Below are 23,143 nucleotides of genomic sequence, written 5' to 3'. Positions count from 1 at the left end.
CAGGACACTGAGGGCCCTGAGAAGTTGGAGAGGGAGTGTTGAGGCCAGACTATCTCCCCACATGTGGCCTTAAGGTGCTACAGCATTAGTATGTCTCCTTCCTCCTGGCTTCCTGGCAGTACAGGCCCTGGATGCTGAACTGAGAGGACCTCCCTGAGCTCAAGCCCTGCTCCCTGGGACAGGAGATCCCTGAGTCCTGCAAAGCTCCTCCACCACTACCATCACATCCTGGGGAGTTGCCCACATGCTCCCTCTCCCACCTCCCGGCTGCTCTCCTGATGACACCGCCAGCCAGCCAGCTCAATCGAGACAAAGCCATAAATAAAGCTAGGGTTCAGGAGCAGAAGACACATCACACTCAGCCCAGCCTGCACAAGGACTATATGACCCACCTCAGAACACTCTGGGTGAGGATACCAGTTCAGCCCTCAGGGCTCCTGTGTCTCCATCCCATTTTCCCCTTAGTGTGTACTACAAACCTAGACCTTCTCTCCCCAACATAAGCCCAATTTCCTTAAATATGGGCTGGAGGAGCCTCTCAGATAATCTGAGTCTTTCCAATGCCATTTACCCTCATTCAATACTCCCAGAAGCTTTCTGCAGCCCAGCTGGGAGTCCCCATCTGATAGCCAGGTTGTTACTGCCAAGTTTCCAGCACCCCATAACTATCTGAATCAAGGAACTACAGGCTCCCACTGCACAGATGGGCATACTGAGGCTGCCTCCTACTCAGGGTATGCTCCAGGAGGCTGGAAAGAGCACCTCAGGCTGGGCAGCTGTCAGCCATTAGGCATCACTGTCCTCCCCAAAGGCCCCCCCCCACCTCCCAACATCACCAGCTCTCAATTCTCAGTTCTCAGTCAGGGATGGGAGAGAGGTCTGTGAGGAAGCCAGTGCCTGACAAAGTGGCCCTGGCTTTGGCTCCCCAGCACTTGGCAGAATCAGCAGACAAATGTCTGAATGCAGCAGCTGGATCATAGCCAAGCTCACAGCAGAGCCTATACTGCCCAGACTATACCCCCACCCGTGGGGACCAAGAAGATTTGCATAGCTCCAGGCTGCCCCTCTCTCCAGGGAGGCTCCAGGCTAGAGAAGCATGCTCCAGCTCCAGCCCTCACCTCTCAATCCTCACTGAGCCCTTTGGAGAAATAGACCATACCTGCCCATGGCCCCACTTGAGTGCCCAGGTGCCCAAACTCACTTACCCGGCTGCCTTTAGGGCCAGGCTCTCCTACAGGTCCAGGTAAGCCCTGAAATAGAAACCACAGAGAGGCAAGGACATATGGAGACATTCTAGCTGTTGCCAACAGCCCAAGCCAAGTGCTGTCTCTACTGGGCCTCTGCTGTTCCTTGCACAGGATGGGAATGGGGCTGAACTTGTGGTCTAAGCACCCCCTGCCTCCTCTCACCAGAGAATAAAGAAGACACTTAGGAGGTGGAAGAGAAGACTGTGCTGCATCTCCCACAGCATCGAAACTCCTCTTTTTTCACTTCTTTCACACCCTTGCCCTATGGTTTTCAGAGAGAAAACTCCAGATGGTTCCTCTCTTTGGGGCCCACCTGACAAGCAGAGACCTTTGCCTCCCAGCCCACTGCCTCCTTTTGCCTGGGGGTACCCGTGGCCATCTCTACAACACCATGGCCACAGAATGAGCTTCCAGAAGCCAAATACTGCACCTGCCTGCCAGGGTAACCTTTGGCCCCTGGGCTGCCCTCAGGTCCCGGCTGCCCCTGCAAAGGAAGGGAGAGAAACATAAGAAAGGGAGAGACCCTGGCTGGATCTAAGGAGAGAAACATAAGAAAGGGAGAGACCCTGGCTGGATCTAAGGCTGGGTGCTGGGGTGTGTGTGGTGGTGGTAGTGGTGGGTGGGTGGCTGGGATTTACAATGAACAAAAAGAAGGGCAGGAATGTGAGATGAAAGGGAATGAGGGGGGGCCAGACAGGGCCCCTGAAGCCCACCGCTTTGTAAAACCGGTCAGACCAGCTCCCATGGACAAACCCCCTCCTCTGTTCCCAGCCCAGGACTAAGAAAGCACTAAGGCGGCCTGGCTGACTCTCCCATGCTGGCAGGGGCTGCTGTTTGACTTGGGCCAGGCCAGCCCAAATTCCTGCAAACCCCGTGGCAGTGTATATAATATCCTCTAATATCGTTCAGAACAGGCCAGCTATTCATGGCTCTAACTGGAGCCAAGTGGCCTGTGCCAATGCCAGGCCAGCATGGACCACAGTTCTTTCAGGCAGATCTGACTAGGGGAGAGGAAAGGTGAGCTGGGGGGGGGGGGCATCAGGATGGGAGACAGAACCACCTGGCTATGAGGCTTGCCCTGGGATCAGGGTTCAGGCAAGAAAGCCAGGCACTGGCAGTAGCTGGACATGGAGGACAGGCAGGTTGGGGCTGAGGCAGAGGCCCTCACCTGTTCTCCAGGGTGGCCTGCAGGTCCAGGATAACCCTTAAGCCCCTGTGGGAAGAAGGAACCACATCAGCCTGGGAAAGCCCATCAGCTAAAGCACGTTCAGCTAGTGCTGGGTGGATACAACTGCATCAGGGATAGCAGCTCTTGACACCTTTTGTCCTGCCACCAATGGTTCTTCAGAATATATCAGAGGGCTGCTCAGTGCTTTGCAGGGTTTGTGAGCTGAACTGGGACATGACAATGAGGACAGGATGGTGATGTATTCCAACCTCTGCTTGAAAGTCCACAGAGAATGTGCAAAGTAGAGCAGAGGGATTTCTCAGAGGATGGATAGACTAGTTAGTAGTTTAAACTCTGGAATTTGTTCAACCACTATGTCACTCTGAAATCTTCTATCAGGACCTGCCCTTTCTTATAAACCCCTGATAAGGAAAGATTCCCACATACAGACCAAATATATGAACCATAATAGCTGCTTTCATCCCACCCCCACACCCAATCTCAAAGCCCCAACTCCTATTGCAGGAGAGACATGGCCACCCACATGCCTGATTGAGAAGACTGCTCATGCCCCTCTGGTGCCCAGGGCCTCACTACCATTGTTCAAGATCAGGTCTTTATGTTGAGAGACTCAAGAAGAGTATGTGCTTTTAGGTGCCACTGCAAGCAACCTCTCATAAGCTTAAGGAATTTCTTAAAGAGAAACCATGGCCTTCAAGTGCCCAGCAGCCCAGGGCTGTTTGATGTAAGTATAGGCAGGTAGTTTCCATTGCAGACCAGGCAAACTGGTCAAAAGACAGTTCTTCCTGGATGGATGTGCCTACTTGTTTCTTGTCTGCAGAAAGCCCCAGGCTTGGTTTACACACAAATAAGGATGTCTCTACATCAAGTGAGGTGGTTCTCTTGTACTCTGGTGCTTTAGAACTCTAGAGCTATATGATCTGCCCCACCCCACCTTAAAGCTGACAGAACAAAACTCTTGGATATTGACTCATGCAACCTTCGAATTCCTCTTTGAAGTGCTGTTCAGTAGGATGACGCTGTGGCGGCCTTCCTCAGTCTTTGGGACAGTTAGACAGGGGGAAGGAGTGCTTAGGAGGGGTTATCTCCATTTCTTATTGAAGAGAACTGAGTCCAGGAGAGCCAAACACTAGACCAAGTCTCATTACTAAGGAGAAATAGGCTCCCTCATCATGAGGTCCTTCTGACAACCTGAGGCCACAGTGATTGCTTTGCAGACATGCCAGGCACACACAGCACGTACACAAACACACAGGCACATGTACCTAGCACCCCCACAAACCTCCAGGAAGCAGGACCCTTAATTATAAACAGCAGAGTTAGTTGGATCCAAGAGGTTGAAGAGTTTTACAAGCATTCCTTCTGCACCTACTCACGCCTCAGGACTGCTCAGTGATATGATTGTATCTGCCATCCAGACCCTGTAGAGACTGATGCAAGCAGGCTGGGCAAGATTCTTCCACCTGGAGCTCTCTCCAAGTGGATATACTGAGGCACAGGCCCCAAACAACAGCTTGCATATTTAGATTTAATATGCAAGATTAATCTGATTAATCTGGATCACTATTCTGATTAATCTGGATCACTATTCTGCTAGACTGACGAACTTTGTGAGTCAGGGTCATTGAGCCTCAGTTTCCTCTTTTGTATAAAGAGGTTGGTGCACATGTGGCATGTCACAAAGTGTGAAGAGCACTGAGTAGGGCATCAGACATTGAATCCATGTCATTGCCATGGTCTTCACACTGTCTTCATTCATTCATTCAACAAACACTTAATTGAATGTGTGTGTGCCAGCACCATGACAGGCGGAGGATGAGTAAGAAAACAATATATTTTGCCCCGATGAACTGCACAGTCTAGTCTAATTAAGTAGTTATAACATCAAATAAGTAAATGTTGGAGGAGAGTAGGGGGTTATTCATAGGTATAGAGTTTCAATTTTGCAAGATGAGAAAGTGCTGGAGGCCAATTGCACAACAATGTGGATGTACTTACCACTAGTAAATGGCACACTTGACATGGCTATAATGGTAAATATTATGTTATGTATCTTTGATAGCATTAAAGTACTTTTTAAAAGAGAGAGATGGTGTGTGGTAGTGACTAGTGAGGAAAAGCGAGCAGGTTGGAGGACAGAGAAGAAAGATGTTGGGCAAAAATGGGTGGTCAGGGAAAGCTGCCTGGAGGAGAAGAATGAGGTGAGGGACTCACAAGATTGACTTGGAAAAAGGCATTCCAACTAGAGGGGATGGTGGGTGCAAGGGCTCTGAAGCAAGAATACTCTCTAGTGGGTCTGAGGAAGAACAAGGCCTATACGGCCAGCACAGAATGAGTAAAGGAGTAAAGGAAGGGCTGGGGCGGGGGTGGTGGTGGTGGTGTCAGAGAAGAAATAGGAAGCCACATCATGCTTGGGTGCTTTAATGAGCAACTGACCACAGGAGAGTTTTGAGCAGGGATGTGTTATAATCTGATGTAGCTGATTGCTACTGCTATCATTCCTTCACTTGGAGCCTGTAGATGAGGGAGAATGGACAAAACCCTTCCCTGTGAAGAAATGAACTGAGCGTCGAGTCCCAGGCTGTGTGGGCAACTGCCCTCTCTGAGCCTCATCTTCTCATCTTCTGCTCATCTCAGTGGATTATATCAAAGAGCTGGTAGAATATGGTGTGAATGTCCCAAGAGACTGGGGATTATTTGCTTCTTCAGTAACCCCAAAGAACAACTGCTGGAAACCAACATATTAGCAGAGAAATGTGGCAGTGGAGGTTGCCCTATGGCTAGCATGGCACAAAGAAACAGAGAAGGGGGACAGAGATATGAAGAAAGAGAGAGACTACAATGTGTCCTTCAATGCAGTGTGGACTGGGCTTGAACCTAGGTCCTGCACAAGGCAAAGCAGCACACTATACAACTGAGGTGACCTCACTACCGCCTTTCTCATTGGACAGACTGAGACACCAAGATCCAGAGAGAGGAAAGGACTTGCTCTGGGTCATATAGCAAGTTATAGCCAAGCCCAGAATGTTCCCCAGACTCTAGACCTGCTGGACTGGGCTTTGTCCAGAAAGCCACAATTTCTAGGTGTTTTTCAATCCAAGGGACCTAAGGGACCTAAGGGAACAGGGCCATGAAAGCCCTTTTTCTCTTAGCTGGATGGGAGACAGCACAGTCCAGGCATGGAGTGGGGGTAGGGGAGGTACATGTGCTCTCTGGAAGGAATTGAACAGTGTTTACTGAGCTGGGATCAGCCAAATAGTTTCAAATGACAGGGCCTCGAGACGTGGAGGAATCTAAACCATTATCTTCTCTGTGGGCCCCAGCAATTAAGGGCAGCCACTGGCTGCAAGGTGCACCCACAGGCAGCGATTGCCCCATGTGTGATTGGTACTTGACTGGTACTAGGGATGAGTAAATACTTCAGGGGAGCTCGGGGACCACAGAGTCAGCAAGGGGCCTCTGGCTGCCCAGGAGGCGGGTCTGCACAGGACTCGTGTTTATAATAGAACTCGGTCTATATTTTGGTTTTGGAGCCAGATTAATCACTGCTTACAATGCACAAGGAAAAACCAGACATCACCTCACTGTTGCTACAGACAGTCTCCCTGCCGGCTGGGATGCTATTTGGGCTTGGGGAAGAGAAAGGATGAGGGCTCCTTTCCTTGTTGGGGTGGGGCAGGGGACCTGGGGACCAAATATGCCCAGAACTTCTTTATTCCTCTAGCACCGACTCAGCCTAGGCAAAGGCCAGCTTTGTTCGCATAACTTGCTTAGCACTCTCTAAAACTTCCCTGCAGGGAACAGAGAAGTAGCTCACTGGGGAAGGCACCTGCACTGGAATGCATACTACCCAGGTTCAAACCCTACATGCACCGCATGGCAACAGAGGAAGCTTGAGTGCTATGGTGTCCTCCTCCCTCTCTCTCTCTGACTGAAACAGAAGAGGCATGAAGTGGTGAAATCACACATATGTGAAGCCCCAATTCTACAAATAAACTTCCCTGCCACCCCCACAGCCCTCACACTGGTAGGAATAGTGGGACAGACCACTCCACTTAACAGAGAGGATGGGCAAAGAGGAAACAGGTCAAGAAGCAGATTGATGCATTGCACGGTACTGGTCAAGTCCCTATTCTTCCAGGGACCTCAGCTTCCCTGGCAGGCCTCTCAAAGCATCCTAACTGGCTCATAAATGGCAGGATTCTTGAAGGGAAGAGGTAGTACCCAACACAGCAGAGCCAGGCATCTGACACCAAGCTCTGGTGGGTACTTGGGTGGGAAGGTACAGCTTCTGCATAGCTCATTCAATTAATGCAGTTAGTCTTCATTCATTCCACAGAGGAATGAGCCTGCATGAGGCACAAAAAGTGCACCGAAGAACGAAGTGGGGGCCAAGTGGAGGTACACCTGGTTGAGTGCACATGCTACAATACATAAGGAATTGGGTTCAATCCCCCAGTTCCCACTTGCAGGGGGAAAGCTTCATAAGTGGTGAAGCAGTGCTGCAGGTATCTCTCTGTTGCCTACTCCCCTTTCAATTTTTCTATGTCTCTAACCAAAGAAGGAAGAAATAAAATTTACAAATATATATGGTGAGGTTTTGTATGCTACAGCAAATCCTAACAATGGGATTTTCAGAGTTCACCCAATTGCCAAATAATTTGGATATAGCTATAACTACCTATTGCTTTCTTAAACCCTAAGACAGAAGGAACCTCCCCCCTTCTCTGTAAAGCCCATATTTCTCCCAGTCCTGAAATGGCTAGGGTGTGGCTCACTTTCCTGCATGCTTCTCCCAATTCATACCAATTGATACTGCATCTGCTGTTACCCAGTCAATGCAACCAGTACCACCTCAGCATGCTTCACTTCAGACTGCATCCAGATACATCAGATGTGGAATGTCAACCCACTAGCTTAATTACTCTGCTGAGACCTTTCCTAGCTCATAGGACCCCTTAAATTCATTTTGGGTGGTACACTTCTTAACAAACCTTAAAACCTAGTTTAGACCAGGGTCCATGAGATAGGATATATATACATATATCCAGCAGTTGGGGGAAAACATATACCTTAAAGCAAAAGTGCACAGTAGTTCACAGTAAATCAATAAATGTAGCAAGCAAGCAGAAAGACCTAAAAAGACACCATAAATTACCTAATGAAATAGTTTCTACTTAGACCCAGATATGCTCCTTACCTACCTTCCATTGCACATCCCTCAATCACTGCAAAGTTAACCTTGTCAGACAAAGTAAGAACTATAAAAGTTGGATAAGGAGCATGAGATTGGCATACTTTAATCATGACTCTTTAGTCACTACCAGGCCACCCCATCACCTGGGGCCCTAGTCAGGGAGTCCTGGGATTCCCACACAGGCATAGTGGGCCTAGACTTCTAACAGATACCTCTCACCACTGTCACTGGTCATCTCCATCAGGAACAACATAATGGACCCATCTGTGGGCCCCTATTGGACCTGGCCCTCAATGTGAATCAACAATAATAGGGAATGTTCCATTCTCCAAAGTGAGGTTAGATAATATACTCTGCCTATCACCTGAGGATGATGGGTCCTGAAATTGGCGCAGCCTGGAATCTTCCTACCCTTGACCACAGAATGTGAGCTCAGACCTACAGGGTTGCAGATGTTACATAGGTTCCTGTGCTGATTATGTGGGCCCCAGATCAAATTGATAGGGTTTACAGTTAATAATATTTATGTATTTTTCCCATATTTGGGAGCTACTCTCTTCCCTAGTCCAGCTTTCTGGTCCTTTTTCCAATTATGACACCATCTCCCCAGACAATAACTTAGGTCATCTGCATATCAGATGCAAGATGCAGGCAAAAACTAGTTGGGTCATGGGCCCCTTGGAATATAACTAAAATAGACCTCCTAGCTTTTTCCAAAACGGAGACCCCAAATCTTCAATATTCTGCAATATTCCAGCCTTTAGGTTCATGATTAATCAACAATTTGTTCCACCCTCTAGCTTAACTCTTTTTCAGCCACCAGGCTCCAAATGCTACCATGATGACAACCTGACTTCCCTGGGCAGATGTGTCCTGGAGCCCCACTTCCCCAGAGCTCTGCCCCACTAGGGAAAGAGAGAGACAGGCTGGGAATATGGATCGACCTGCCAATGCCCATGTTCAGTGGGAAAGCAATTATAGAAGCCAGATCTTCCACCTTTTGCACCCCATGATGACCCTGGGTTCATACTCCCAGAGAGATAAAGAATAGGAAAGCTATCAGGGGAGGGGATAGGATACTGAGTTCTGGTGCTGGGAATTGTGTGGAGTTGTACCCCTCTTATCCTATGGCCTTGTCAGTGTTTTCATTTTATTAAAACAAGTAATTAAAAAAAGAGCAGTTGTAACAAAGTGGCCACTGTATCACCCAAGGTAGTTGTGGCAGGAGACTGCTTAGACACTAGGAATTCTAGGCAGGGCTCCACTCCATTGGCACTCTTCCTTGACTGCTCAGCAGGGGCTTTGCCTTAGGACCTGAGCATCCCCCAAGCTCTGTTTACCAGCCCTCATGAGTGGGTGACACCAGCCTGCTACAGACCAAGCTCTTTCATGCTCTCCAATTCTGGGTGAGAGGAATTCAGAGCACGTGGCTTTGCCAAATGGCCTCCAAGCACATGGAGGCTCTTCCCGAAGTTAGTAGGACTGCCTCTCCCTGCTCAGGTGAGTCACTCTTTCTTGGCTGGGGGGTTCTCTGTCTCCTTGGTCATCTGCCAAGATCAGGGAGGTCTGGAAACTCCATGTGGTAGCCAATGCAGTCTGCTGCTCTGCTGGATGCCCACCAACATGCAGTGCAAGATCACCACTGGAAGCTTTATGAGCCAAGACTGGAACAAGTGTCTCTACTCACACCTCATCCATCAGAAAGTGCTAGAACCTAGAGAGGAAGTGAATGGAGAGAAGGAGTCCCTCTGTGTTCTCTGAGCCAAAAAGCCCACATTTCCCCAGCTCACATGCAGCCATAGACTTTTGTCTGGGTCTGGTCTCTACAGACTTGAGGTGTGGAGGAGAAGGGGGATGTGAGCTGCCAAGGCTCAGGTGTCACACAGGCCTTTAGTGAGGACAGGATCAAACCAGGAGATGCCATAGCTGTCCAGAGGATAACTAGATAACAGAAACAGAGAGAGAGAGGGAGAGAGAGACCATCTGTGGCCACAGCGACCAGCTGAGGGTAGATGCCTGTGACATAGCCCCAGACTGATGCTTCTTCTAGAAAACTCATGTATAAAGAAGGATGGTACTGCAAGAAGAGGTTACCCCTTGCCTGCACTACTGTTCCTGTTTCCTGAGTACCTCCTGTGCACAGACACTGTGCTAGGCCCAGTAAGGAGAGTAACAAAGTCAGTTTGCATACCCTTCCAAAATAAGCTAAGGTGGGCACAGAGGAGAAGTCCTAGGAGGACTTCCTGGTGTAGGCAGAGTTAAGTGGGGAGGTTGAGAGACATGGGAAAGAGAAGCTGGCTAGGAAATCTGAAGTACCATGAGAGTATCTGTGTGTATGCATAGACATACATGCAAGGATGAGTGTGTATATGTGTGCACCTATATGCATATGTGCCATTACCATGGAGTAAAATAGCAGATTGTTCCCCAAACACCTCTCCCACTCCCTTTTCCTTTCTCACCCTCCTGCCCCCTGACCCACTTGGATGGGGCTGATAGGACAAAGACAGTCTCAGTTTCAGGGTTGCACAGCCTTGTGAAGTTTAGTCAGGAAGTGGCCTTAGTGTGTCCACTCCAGGCAAGAGGAGGCTGGGGCTCAGAGAGGGCACCTTCAGGCTTACGGCCAACCAGCTTTGACAGTGCCACTCTGCCATCATTTACTCACACTTCTATGGTCATCCAGGGAACAACTAAGTGGAGTGCAAGGGCAGGAAACTAGGGTCATTTGTCACACACACACCTCTGGATCCACAATAAGGGGGAAACTACTCCAAGACAAGATGCTCTCCACCTCCAGACAAGCAAGGACCCTCAGAAGCATGTCTGGCCTCCCTTCCACCACTGTTCCCCACACCTAGGCAAACTGGAGGAGAAAACTGGGGAAAGGTGGGCAGGAGGCACCTTGAAAGAGCAACCCACTGGACAGGCAAAGTACCAAAATCAACATGTACCTTTCTTCCAAGTGGTCCTGGATTCCCAGAGAGTCCGGGTAATCCCTCATCACCCTGCAAACACAGAAGGGGGAGGGGTCAAACAGGGGGCCAGGAGGAGACACTCATCCCATTGGAAGTAAGATCTGGCACAGTCAGTTATCTGCAAACAGGTTTCACAGAACACAAGAGGCATCAGAGGAGTCTGGGGGGCTCTGGACAGCAGTGGGCAGGTGGATCCAGCTCACTCCCCACTCAGTTTGGTCTTTCCATTTGATCTAGTTCATAGGCTGGACTTCAGCAGAGGCTGCCAATTAGGAAGTAGTTTTCACTGCTAAAGTTGGGTTTGAAATGCTCTGCTTCAGTGGACATGTCACTCATCTGCCCTACTCTGATCACATGTCTCTCTCTCTCTGCATTCTGGGAACACTGTCCTTCCTGTCCATTCCTGACCTTCGCTGGGCATGATGGTTACTCAAATGGGGATATTTCTGCCACCATGAAAAGACTTTTGAGCGCAGGTGGCGCAAAGCACAAGGACCGGCATAAGGATCCCCGTTCGAGCCCCGGCTCCCCACCTGCAGGGGAGTTGCTTCACAGGCGGTGAAGCAGGTCTGCAGGTGTCTATCTTTCTCTCCTCCTCTCTGTCTTCCCCTCCTCTCTCCATTTCTCTCTGTCCTATCCAACAATGACAACAACAATAATAACTACAACAATAAAACAACAAGGGCAACAAAGGGAATAAATAAATAAAATAAATATTAAATAAATAAATAAATAAATAAAAGAAAAGACTTTTGAAGGGACACATAGGAGTAAGAAAGAAAAGCCTGGGCTTTTGGGCTTCACCAGACCTAAGCATAGATACTGTTTCCACCATGCACTGGCTGTGTGACCCACAGCCTACCTCCTACCCCTATGGCCTATTTTCTCATCTGCAAGCTTGCTCCTTCCACCCTGATTTTTGATGAGGACCAGGTGGGAAGTATATTTGGACCTCTATACCCAGCAAAAGTGTTCTGAATGAAAAGCCTTCTCACTGAGGAGGTGAAGTGTGTGTTTCAGGAAAGTCAAGAGGGAGCAGCTATGTCTATGAATCTGGGTATCAGAGGCTGATGGAGAAGCAGTTTAATGTCAGTCCAGAGGGTGCTTCAGCTGTATCCAGAAGGAATTACAACAACTTGAGCATTCCTCCCAGATGGATGGAACCTGAGATGCTGGAGCTCTAGGCTACCTGTCCCCACCTATCCTGCACATGCACCATCCCCTAGCCCCAATCCCCTGACTTAGTCTGCAGAGTAAAGGCTTCAGGGATGGCTAAGGTCCTGAAGCCTAATGTTTTCTTTTCCAAGGGAGAAACTTCTGATCTCACAGCCCTTCAGAGAGTGAGGAATTTCTGCATCTCTGGCTCATTCCCTTCTTACTTCTTAGAAACCCACAGGTCTGTCTGGTTAAATTAACATCCCCACAGGGAACTTCGGATGTCTGCTGGAAGTTTCCTGGACATGTGCCACCAAGAAACTTCTGATGCTGAGAGTCATGTGGCAGGCTCTAGAACAAGTAAGAATCCATAGGTAAAACCTTTCATCAAACTATTGTTTGCACCCTTGGAAAAGGTGGTAGGAAATGGCATTGGGTTTCATGTTGGGAAAGGCTGAGGGACTTAAGGAGAAGAAAGAAACCCACACCAGGAAATCAGGTGGTAGTGCAGTGGGTTAAGTGCAGGTGGTACAAAGTGTAAGGATACGGTTTGAGCCCCCGGCTCCCCACCTGCAGGGGGGTCGCTTCACAGGCGGTGAAGCAGGTCTGCAGGTGTCTGTCTTTCTCTCCCCTTCTCTGTCTTCCCCTCCTCTCTCCATTTCTCTCTGTCCTATCCAACAACAAGGGCAACAAAAAGGAAATAAATAAATTAAAGGAAAAAAAAGGTCACTTCCAAAAAAGAAAAAAAGAAAAGAAAGAAAAGAAACCCACGCCCACACTGCCCCACCTTCCCAACTTTATCATGCAGTGACTTTTGGCATGGGGGTTTGCTGTTGCCCACTTCCCCTCTTCCCTGAGCAATGGGATCCCTAGGAACCTACCTTTGTCCCATCATGGGCCTTTCCTGGTGAGAGCCCTGGGTCCCCTTTCTGTCCCTGAAAGAAAAATAATTCTGCTTTGGTCACCATGTCACTTGGAAAGGCTATGTCCCCAATAACTCTGACCAAAATTAATTAAGCTCCCTGCTTAATTACCTTCCCAAGCAACCCACACCCACATCTTCCAGTCCTATTAATTCCCCTATTAAATCACCTTGCATAGCTCTTCACTGACTGCATGATCTCTGGGCCTTCCATAGTCTGGACCCAACTATGCCACCAACACTTGGCTTTCCTTGCACTGGTTAAATCCACAGATGAGGTCTCTGTGACACACAGCCCATTCTCAGCCATGTCCTACATTTCCTGGGTGCCAGGTCTTTGCTCAGGCAGCCATCTGCATCTAGAAAACCATCCCCTGATTATCCTTAGCCAAGCCATAAACATTCTTCCCAGCAGCCTCCCCAAGAAAACTATAGAATTCATTGCCTCAAACCCCCCACCCACCTGCAGAAGCCAGGACCTTGTATATAAGAGCTGCTAAGACTACTTTTAGCTTATTCCCTGGGGCTCAGAGTCTTTCTGATAGACACACATAAGACGCATGCCTGGTTCTTTTCCATTTCCCTGTTCCCTAAGGCTTCCCTCACTGCTCTCTTAGCTAGATGCAGATGCACTTGCATCTGTACACAGTCTTTCACAGTTTGCAATATCTTTCACCTTACTGGATTCCCACAATAGCATGATGAAGTGGGCAAAGGAAGTATTACTACCCCAAAACATATTAGGGGAAACTGAGGCCAGGGAAAGGGACTGGCCAAGATAAGGCTAAGGCACTGGCAGATTAGAACTATAGCTCTCGCATCTGTATTCTAGAATATTCTGGAACCCAATGAGTTAAACTAGGCAGTGAAAACAGAAGAAGCTAACAGAGGTGAGTACCCTGAGACAAATGTGCTTTGTACTTACATTAGGAATATTCCTGTCACAAGGAACTCCTGAGCTCAGGGAAAAGGCCCACAGACCTAGAAGCTGTGTGTTATTTACAGGGCTCAAGAGTGCTGCTGGCCATGGGCCACTCATCTGGCCCAACTTCAGTTACTCATGGAGCAGTCTTGAGATGACATCCACCCTGATGTCATCTCTCAAGAGTTCCTGAAATGACAGTACTACATATATCCTACACTCCCCCCACCCCAGGGGTCCTGAATGCAAGAGTCTGTGGTGAAACTCCAAACTCAGAGTGAACTCCAGCAAGTCTCCATCCTTCTCTGAGCCGTCTTTCCTCACCATTAAAATGTGGACTGTATAGCTGGGGAGACAGTGGATTGGTTATGCAAAAAGACTTTGATGTCTAACCTCCCAGGTCCCAGGTTCAATCCCCAGCACCACTATAATTCAGAGCCAAGTGGTGCTCTGGTCTCTTTTTCTCTCATTGAAATAAGAAAAAAAAAACATTTAAAATAGATAGATAGATAGATAGAAAGATAGATAGATAAAGGGAATACATCACCCACATACATGTTCATACAGGTGCACACACATGTACACACTCACCCATGCACAAATGTCAATGTAGATATATGCACACTCATGTGCAGACAGGTGGGTGCACACCACACAGATACAAACAGACCAGCATGCACATTCTCTCACCAAACTCAAACACAAGTGAGTGTGTGCTACACGTAAGATAATTACTGTGAGACATGGAAGGGGTAGGGCCAGCTGTAATTTGTTCCCATTCAATTCTTTTCTTCACCAGAATTCAGACCTTCCCAACCCTGGTTCAGTCACTCACCACAGGAAAACACTATCTCCCAAACGAGTCCTAAAGAAGAAGGGAAAGACCTTTCACTGCCCACCTCCTCTACATTCCCCACTTTTGGAGAAACAACTCTTTTGGTCCTCATGTTGCACTTTGGACCAAAACCATGGTCAGAGAAGCTGAGTCACAGGCTGGGGTGACATGCAGGTAAGAAGCAAAGTCTTATTATGTCTGACTGAGACCCTGTGCTATTTGATTCCAAACTCCTCTCTTGCAAATGGTATTCTAGATGTTTCATGCCAACTCCCTCAACCAGCTCCAGACTGAAAGCTGTCCCCTCTTTGTTAGGGCCCCAGTTCTCTATGAACCTGACTCTCCAGTCTACTACTGCAGAAACCCCTCTAGATCCTTGCTGCTCACAATACCAGCCCCAATGCCTTTTATGTCCATGATGCAAGGCCAGACCCAAAGATTCCAATGGCCAAAAAAGGACAGCGGTTTCTCCCCACCCCGTAACCCTTGCCCATCTCTATCTGCGGCTGGCAGAACTTAGAAAAAAGCCTTTAGGGATGGTTGTTTGTGTGGCTTATTCCACTATTTTAAAAGAGGGGAAACTGAGACCTAGATAAGTGACCTGCCCCTTTGCTTTCCTAATACTTTTTATAGATGTTGTTTATAGATGTCTCACTGTGTTCTCAGCACCAGTACAGTGCTTGCTGACAACTTTAGCAAGTGCAGAGATCGACTGCATAGCTATGAGTCAGGTCTCACAGGGAATGCCACAGTGAGGAAGAAGAAAGAAGGGCCAGATACAGCTCATGTCTGCAGGGAACTCTAGTAATGATGACAAGCACTAAATTTCACCAACTGTTATTCTAAACCCTCAGTAGGAGTCTATCACTGTAGCAACTGTCAGGATCCCCATTACACAAATGAGAAAACTAAGGACAGGTAACTTGGCCATGGTCACACAATTAATAAGTAGTATTTAGACTTAAGCCCAAGTTCTTGACATTTCAATATACACCAGAGGAAAAATCTATCATCTGGTGACAAGAAGAGCACAGGATGAAATCAGGAAGAACTGAGACCAGACTGTGAGTGTGTGTGACCTTGGGCAAGTCCCTTTCTCTTTACATAGGGAATCGTGACATCTGCCTGGACTCATTAACAGAAGCTAGTGCTGCAACATCAACAGAGTAGTATAGCCTATCAATGCTTCAAACACCACAGGATTGGGCTTATTATGTTGAGTTTTTGTCCTGCTAGTAGGATTGGGAGATGGAGAGGAGAGAGAAGAAAGGGGTTTAGGTGAATGAAGCCTATAGAAGGTACAGAGATAAAGGAACAAATCACAAAGAACTGAGAAATTCTGAGATAGTTATCTTCAGTTCCAAGTATCCAGCAAGAGCCTAGTCCAGAGAAAGCATTATAAAATATTTCACAAATGAACAACTGAATGAATGGAGTCTCAAGAGAAAACTGAGGACAGGGGTTGGGTCAAAACTAGCCTCAGTCCTGGGACTTTCTCTGAAGAATAATTGGTCTATTTTGTGTCATCACTACTAGTTTATGTGTTTAGAAGTTGTGGTCAATGCCATATGGCAAGAAAAACAAATAAGAATCAATAACAAGAAAAACAAATAAGAACTAATTACAAGAAAAACAAATAAGAACTAATAACCTTTAAGGGAGACAAAATGTGTCCTTCCTGGCAAATTATACAAATGCCTGTCTAAAAAAAACCCAAAAACCAGAGGAACTAAGTGAGCACTGCTAAATAAGTTATTAATATGATAGTTCAATGAAGGGCATGGTTATAAAATATACACAAAAAGTATGCCAAAAAGCCACTAGTGCTTCTCAATAACTGAGAGTCATCTAGAAAATACAATGGGGAAAACTTTCACTTGTAATAGCATCACATATATAAAATTTCCAAGTATAAAATTTAAATAAGAAATGTGCAGAGTTTGTGTAATAAAAATGATAAAAGTTCACTAAGAGATAATTTAAAGACAAACAAATGGGAAGAGATGCCAAGGTTTCAGATAGGAAAACTTAATATTTTAAATATGTTAATTATTCATAAATTTATAGACAAATTTCATAAATTGCCAATAAAAATCCCAAGAGAGCCTTTAAGGAGTGATTAAAATGGGCATAAAGTTTATCAGACAGAATAGCTAAGATAACAAATGTCATATAAAATATTATTTTACTACCATAAAAATTAAAAACAGAATAATGAAATATATTTGAATGGCCTGAAGGAGACCCTGGGCTATCATATAATAGTTGCGGTAAAGTTGTTTAATACATGATTAACTTTTGGAAGGGAAAAAAAGTTAGAGCTCTCTATCAAATTTACTCATCCCCATGAAGACTAATAGCAGATGGTTTCAATTTTTAAGAGAATAAATGATATTATGAAATGTCTAGGAATGAACATAAAGAACTAAATACCTATTTGACCTCAGAACAGGAAAGAGACATCTAAGATAAAAGTAAAGAAACATCTACTTTATAGAAAGGAAGAACCTTCTCCAAACTAACTGACAAAATATAAACTCTTAAAAAAAACCACTATTATGTTAACATACACACACACACACGACAAAATAGCCATTTGCAAAAATCATCATGAATTTTCTTAATAGGCAAACAATAAACTGAAAATATCTGTGGAGCAAACGAAGCCTTAATAATCTTGATATATATAAGCACTTATATATTTTTTAAATTTTTAATATTTATTTATTTATTTGTTCCCTTTTGTTGACCTTGTTGTTTTACTGTTGTAGTTATTATTGTTGTTATTGATATCGTCATTGTTGGATAGGACAGAGAGAAATGGAGAGAGGAGGGGAAGACAAAGAGGGGGAAAGAAAGATAGACACCTTCAGACCTGCTTCATCACTTGTGAAGCGACCCCCTGCAGGTGGGGAGCTGGGGGCTCAAACGGGGATCCTTATGCTGGTCTTTGCACTTTGTGCCATGTGTGCTTAACCCCTGCGCTACCACTTGACTCCCTATTTTTACAAATTAGTAACAGAAAAAAGCATTCCAATCCAAAAAAAAAACATACAAATTCATAAATAACAAAATAAATGGAAAAGAGATGTAAGAGAAATAGTTATCTCATAGATGATCAATAAAACAAAGTAAAATAAAAACAGTAAATCATCTTTTAAAAGTATTCTCAAAGTAGGGCACCAAAGTAAAAACCCTGTGGTGAGGGGGAGGGTGGACATTTGGCTTCCTGGGGCAGCGGCGGGGGGGGGGGGGGGGTGGTGGTGGTGGTGGGGTGGGATGGGACATACAGTCTTTTGGTGGTGGGAATGGTATTTATGTACACTCCTATTAAAGTGCAGTCATATAAACCACTATTTAATATGAGACAGGAAAAATTGATCATGTGCCTTGAATTTTTTAAAACATAGACTGAGTCTTTTTAATACATAGGCTGAGTCTTTGACATGTTGACTCTCTCAAAAGTCTAGACCAGGTAGAACAGAAGCAACTGGTGGCACAGTTATATACAAGATGCTGGGTATTATACAGCAAACCCTAACAAAGGGACTTTTCAAAGTTAACCCAATTACCAAATAATGTGATGATAATAACTATCCATTGTCTTCTTGAACCCTAAGACAGCAGGAACCTCACATTTCCACTATAGAGCCTATATTTCCCCCAGTCCTGGAACCTTAGGGTGGGGCCCACTTTCCTGCATGCTTCTCTCAATTCATATCAAATAATATTGCATCCGCCGATCGCAACCTAATCAACGCAATGAGTGCCACCCCAGCATGCTTCACTTCAGACTGTGTCCGGAGACTTCAGGTATGGAACGACAGCCCTTCAGCTTCATCACTCAGGCGATACCTTTCCTTTTATAGTATTCTCTAATTCCATTCCAGGTGGTCCACTTCCTAATAAAGTCCCCAAACCTAGATATAGTCCAGGTCCCCTGAGATAGAGCATATGTTCACACGTGTCCATAAACCAGGGAAAAATATATACCTGAAAGAAGTACACAATAGTCTACAGTGAGTACTCCCCAACACTTCATCTGCACTATTCCAGCCTTTAGGTCCATGATTGTTTAACAATTTGTTTGGCTTTGTATGTTAACTCTCTTTTCAGCAACCAGGTTCCAGAAGCCAGCATGATGCTGACCAGACTTCCTTGGACAAACGACCCCATCAATGTCCTGGAGCTCTGCTTCCCCAGAGACCCACCCTACTAGGGAAAGAGAGAAGCAGACTGGGAGTATGGACTGACCAGTCAACGCCCATGTTCAGCAGGGAAGCAATTACAGAAGCCAGCCCTTCCAACTTCTGCAACCCACAACGACCCTGGGTCCATACTCCCAGAGGGATAAAGAATGGGAAAGCTATCAGGGGAGGGGGTGGGATATTGAGACTGGGTGTTGGGAATTGTGTGGAGTTGTACCCCTCCTATCCTACAGTTTTGTTAATGTCTTCTTTCTTATAAATAAATAAATAAATAAATAAATAAATAAATAGTATTCTCTAGGGAGTTGGGCTGTAGCGCAACGGGCTAAGTGCAGGTGGCGCAAAGCTTAAGGACTGGCCTAACATTTCTGGTTTGAGCCCCCGGCTCCCCACCTGCAGGGGAATTGCTTCACAGGCGGTGAAGCAGGTCTGCAGGTGTCTATCTTTCTCTCCCCCTCTCTGTCTTCCCCTCCTCTCTCCATTTCTCTCTGTCCTACCCAACAACGACGACAACAATAATAACTACAACAATAAAACAACAAGGTCAACAAAAGGGAATAAATAAATAAATATTAAAAAGTATTCTCTAATGTTAGCAGTAGCATGAACTGTTTCGATCTTTCTAAAAGGGAATTGTTAATAAGAGAGAGAAAGAGACAGTGAGAGAGAAAAAGATAGAGACAAAAGGAGAACATACATATGTATTACTTTATGTATGGGCTTAACCCTGAGGAAAGTCAGGTATCTGCGAAGCTGCACTGCCTTGTGCCTATAAGCATGAACTCGATCCAGGCAGAATAGCACTTATTGCTGTCTCTGCCACTTATTAGAAACATAACACTGAGCCCCTTTTGACCTCAGTTTCTTTTTTTAAATTTATTTTTTAGCGATTTAATATTGATTTACAAAATTATAAGATAACGGGGTACAACTCCACACCTATTCCCACCATTAGAGTAAGCAACAGCAATTTTCCCAAGATTTCAGATATGGGTTAACTATTATTTCTACAACTGTCTGTCTATATTTGTATATGTTTGCCCATTTTTCAAGGTCCCATCTTCTCTTCTTTTTCAAGTTACACATACACCTATTACTACATCCAAATGTCTCCCCCTTTTTCCTCCTCTCTTTCTGATTCCTGATGGAGTTGGAGTTCAGAGCCCTCTGGTCATCTTTCCCCTATCATTTCCCCCCCATTGGAAGTATGGATCAAAATTATCTTTGGGGTGCAGAAGGTAGGAGTTCTGGCTTCTGTAATTGCCTTTCCACTGGACATGGGTGTTGGCAGGTCAATTCATACCCCCAGTTTATTTCTATATTCCCCTAGTTGGATAGGGCTCTGGGGAGGAGAGGTTCCAAGACACACTGGTGAGGTCATCTGCCTAGGGAAGTGAGGGTGAAATCATAATAGATTGACCTCAGTTTCTTCATCTTCAAATGGAAAGTAATAATGTCTGCCCTGCCAACTATCTTAAGCTTGTGGCCAGTCCATGGCTCAGAGGCTGCTCAAATTGTGCTCTGTGTTTATCACTGGGCAGGGCCACTGCCAGTAGCTTATGCTCTTCTTGATACTCTCTAGACTTTTCCATATATGCCTTCAGTCTTCAGAGGAAGGTAAAAATGCAGACTGGGGCCAACACTTAAGACCCCTGGAAGGCTGTCTCCTCCCAATTCCTACCAACTTTCCAGCATCTACCTGGGTGGCTGAGAATGTTCCTTCTTGGCACCCATACTTCTGCAATACCCTAGGGAATCATGGGTAGCTCATCACAAACATAAAACGGGTGGCTGGAGCTAGATGCCCCATAACCTAGCACAGGGAGCACTAGCTCATTCCCCTGCACAGGTGGATCTCCACCTGGCTTAAGCTGAGGGCTCCTCATCTACACATCTGTGTCCCAACCAACCTCACCATGCTCCAGCATCAACATCCCTTAAAGGCAGTTCCAGGTCTCTCCAAGTGCCACTCATCAGCCTAATGATCACTAGCCAGACCTGGCCCTTTAGACTGTCCAAGAGACCTTTGAAAAACTTGTAAGGGGGAGTCGGGCAGTAGAGCAGCGGATTAAGCACACGTGGCACAAAGCGTTAATGGACCGGTGTAAGGAGCTCGGTTCGAGCTCCCAGGCCCCACCTGCAGGGGAGTCACTTCGCAGGCAGTGAAGCAGGTCTACAGGTGTCCGTCTTTCTTTCCCCCTCTCTGTCTTCCCCTCCTCTTTCCATTTCTCTCTGTCCTATCCAACAATGACACCAATAACAACAACTACTACTACAACAATAAAACAACAAGTGCAACAAAAGGGAATAAATAAATAAAATAAATATTTAAAAAAGTATTTTTTTAAAAAAGAAAAACTTATGTGATCATCATGCCTCTGCTGAATATCTTTACAAGTCTCCCAGCTGCTCTCTGGATAAGGTGCAGCAGGCTCACAGCTGCCTCTCAGTCCTGCTGCCCTCCAAAGGCTTCTACTTGTCCCAGTACTGAGGCACCAGCTGTGCATCAAACCTTGGTTCAGCCTCGGCTTGGGAGAAAGGCACCTTTCACTTCTCAGATAACAGCAATTCCCATTATGTGGGGTCTGTAAGTACTCTTAGGAAGACCCTTCCATGAAGAGAAATGTATAGTAACAGTGTGATGAGTTTGTTGCCACAGAGCCAGGAACTGCGCCTGCCTGTGCCTCATGGTTAGCCAAGTGTTTTGCACATACTGACATCTGACCCTTCCCTATTATGCCTTGCCATGGGTCAGCACTACAACTCCATCACTCCTCATGACAACCACAGGGAGCAACCATGGTTTCTGATTGGTTTTGTTGTTTGTTTTGTTTTATTCTATTATTACTATTATTGTTATAATAGCACTGCTTTGCTCTGGCTTATGATGGTGCTGAGAATTAAACCTGGGACTTTGGAGCCTCAGGCATGAAAGTCTTTTGCGGGACTGGGCAGTAGTGCACCCGGTTAAGAGCATACATTACGACGTGCAAGAACCCAGGTTCGAGTCCTGGCTCCCCAACCTGAAAAGAGTTTACAAGTGGTAAAGCAAGTCTGCAGGTGTCTGTCATTCTCTTTCCCTCTATATATACTCCACCCCTCTCAATTTTTCTCTGTCCTATTAAACAAAACAGAAAGAAAGAAAGAAAGAAAGAAAGAAAGAAAGAAAGAAAGAAAGAAAGAAAGAAAATGAAAAAATGGTTGCCAGGAGCAGTGGATTCTTAGTGCTGACACCGAGCTGCATAGGAGGTCCTTGATAAATGCTTGCTGTCTGGAGGAAAATGAGTGGATAGTCTCAGAGGTGGCTGTCAAAGCCAACATCATGCAGAAGAGAGGGTGCCAGTACAGGATCATGGGGGAGGCCAGCATTATCATCCCTCGAGGTCCCAAGGGAACCTGGTAAATTTGATGATGCATTTCCCAGAGTGACACCTGTTTGTGAAGATCCACTACTAGTGAAGCCAGCAATTACATCCAGGGAGCCCCTACTTGTGGCAATTACATCCAGGGAGCCCCTACTTGTGGCTCACAGATCAAGCCCTGCAGACTAGGGCCTCCCACCCAATTGGGTGTCTTTACCTCCACTCACCCCTGACCTCAGGGCCACATTTCTGGGCAAAGGACATAACATTTCCTTTTATGCAAGTGCTAATGGGAAAAACAATTTTCCATTCTGGTGTACTTTCTGGAATCCACAGCCTCCTCAGTCAAACACAGAGGCAAATAGAGTCCTGTCCATGAAGCTCTGTGTCCACAGGGTCAAGTTTCATGGGCAGAAGGAGGGCTTATCTAAAATACAGGACACTTTCCTCATGCATATGAGCAGAAGAGGCTGAGTGACCTCCTCCTGCCTCAGCTCATCCCTTGGCCAGATAGAATGGGCTGCATGCCAGACCGGGGCCCTTCTGGATCCAGGGCTGAGGACTGTGATGTGGGGTTAGCAGGAAATAAGGGGAGGATGCAATGGGGCATCTGCTGTCCCAGGGACAGGGGTTCAGTATGGGAAAGGGAGGGAGCAAGAAGAACCAGGTCATCGCAGAGCTGACCCAGAAGGGCATGTTCCTGACAAAGCCTGGCAATTTAAAACAGCTTCAAGCCCTCAGCAACTTGAATTACACGATGGCCTGGGCGTCCCAAGTCCTCTGCAAAACAAAAGTCTGCGCTTCCACCTCTCTTTCTGCCTGAACTACAGGAACAGGTCTTGCTGCCTCTGTGACCTTCCTGATCATTACCCAGCAGCCCCAGCCCATCATGCATTAGGCATCCAGAGATGGTTCTTAAACTCAGTCTACACACACACACACACACACACACACACACACACACACACACACCTCAGAATTGGGCATGCACCACCTCTACCCTAGAAAACCTCACATCCTAGTCAGACATTCAAGGCCTCCCCTATTTAACTGCAAACAACCTTCTTCCCATTCCCTTTAGATCTCTAGGTTCTAGTTGCCCTTTTCCTCCAAACCGGATGCTAAGCTCCT

The 23,143-nt window shown here is 46.3% G+C and overlaps 1 protein-coding gene across 8 annotated transcripts in view; it reads right to left on the bottom strand.

The window, feature by feature from the left end:
* The window catches only part of COL27A1 (collagen type XXVII alpha 1 chain), a 156,648-nt gene that overhangs the window by 102,619 nt on the left and 30,886 nt on the right, over window positions 1-23,143 (bottom strand). For all 8 annotated transcript variants that reach the window (XR_009552080.1, XR_009552081.1, XR_009552079.1 and 5 more), the window contains exons 6-10: window positions 12,645-12,698; window positions 10,585-10,638; window positions 2,416-2,460; window positions 1,678-1,731; window positions 1,206-1,250 (exon numbers count right to left, since the gene is read on the bottom strand). Coding sequence is in view for 5 of the 8 variants with exons in the window: in XM_060199997.1 (XP_060055980.1) it covers window positions 1,206-1,250; window positions 1,678-1,731; window positions 2,416-2,460; window positions 10,585-10,638; window positions 12,645-12,698 (252 nt within the window). In the remaining 3 variants the exon portion in view is untranslated. The remainder of the gene's footprint in view (window positions 1-1,205; window positions 1,251-1,677; window positions 1,732-2,415; window positions 2,461-10,584; window positions 10,639-12,644; window positions 12,699-23,143) is intronic.

The sequence above is a fragment of the Erinaceus europaeus genome, chromosome 10 (genome assembly GCF_950295315.1).
Source record: "Erinaceus europaeus chromosome 10, mEriEur2.1, whole genome shotgun sequence".
NCBI classification, from domain to species: Eukaryota; Metazoa; Chordata; class Mammalia; order Eulipotyphla; family Erinaceidae; genus Erinaceus; species Erinaceus europaeus.
The sequence above is the reverse complement of the archived record's forward strand: the minus strand, read 5'-3'. Positions and strand labels throughout refer to the sequence as shown.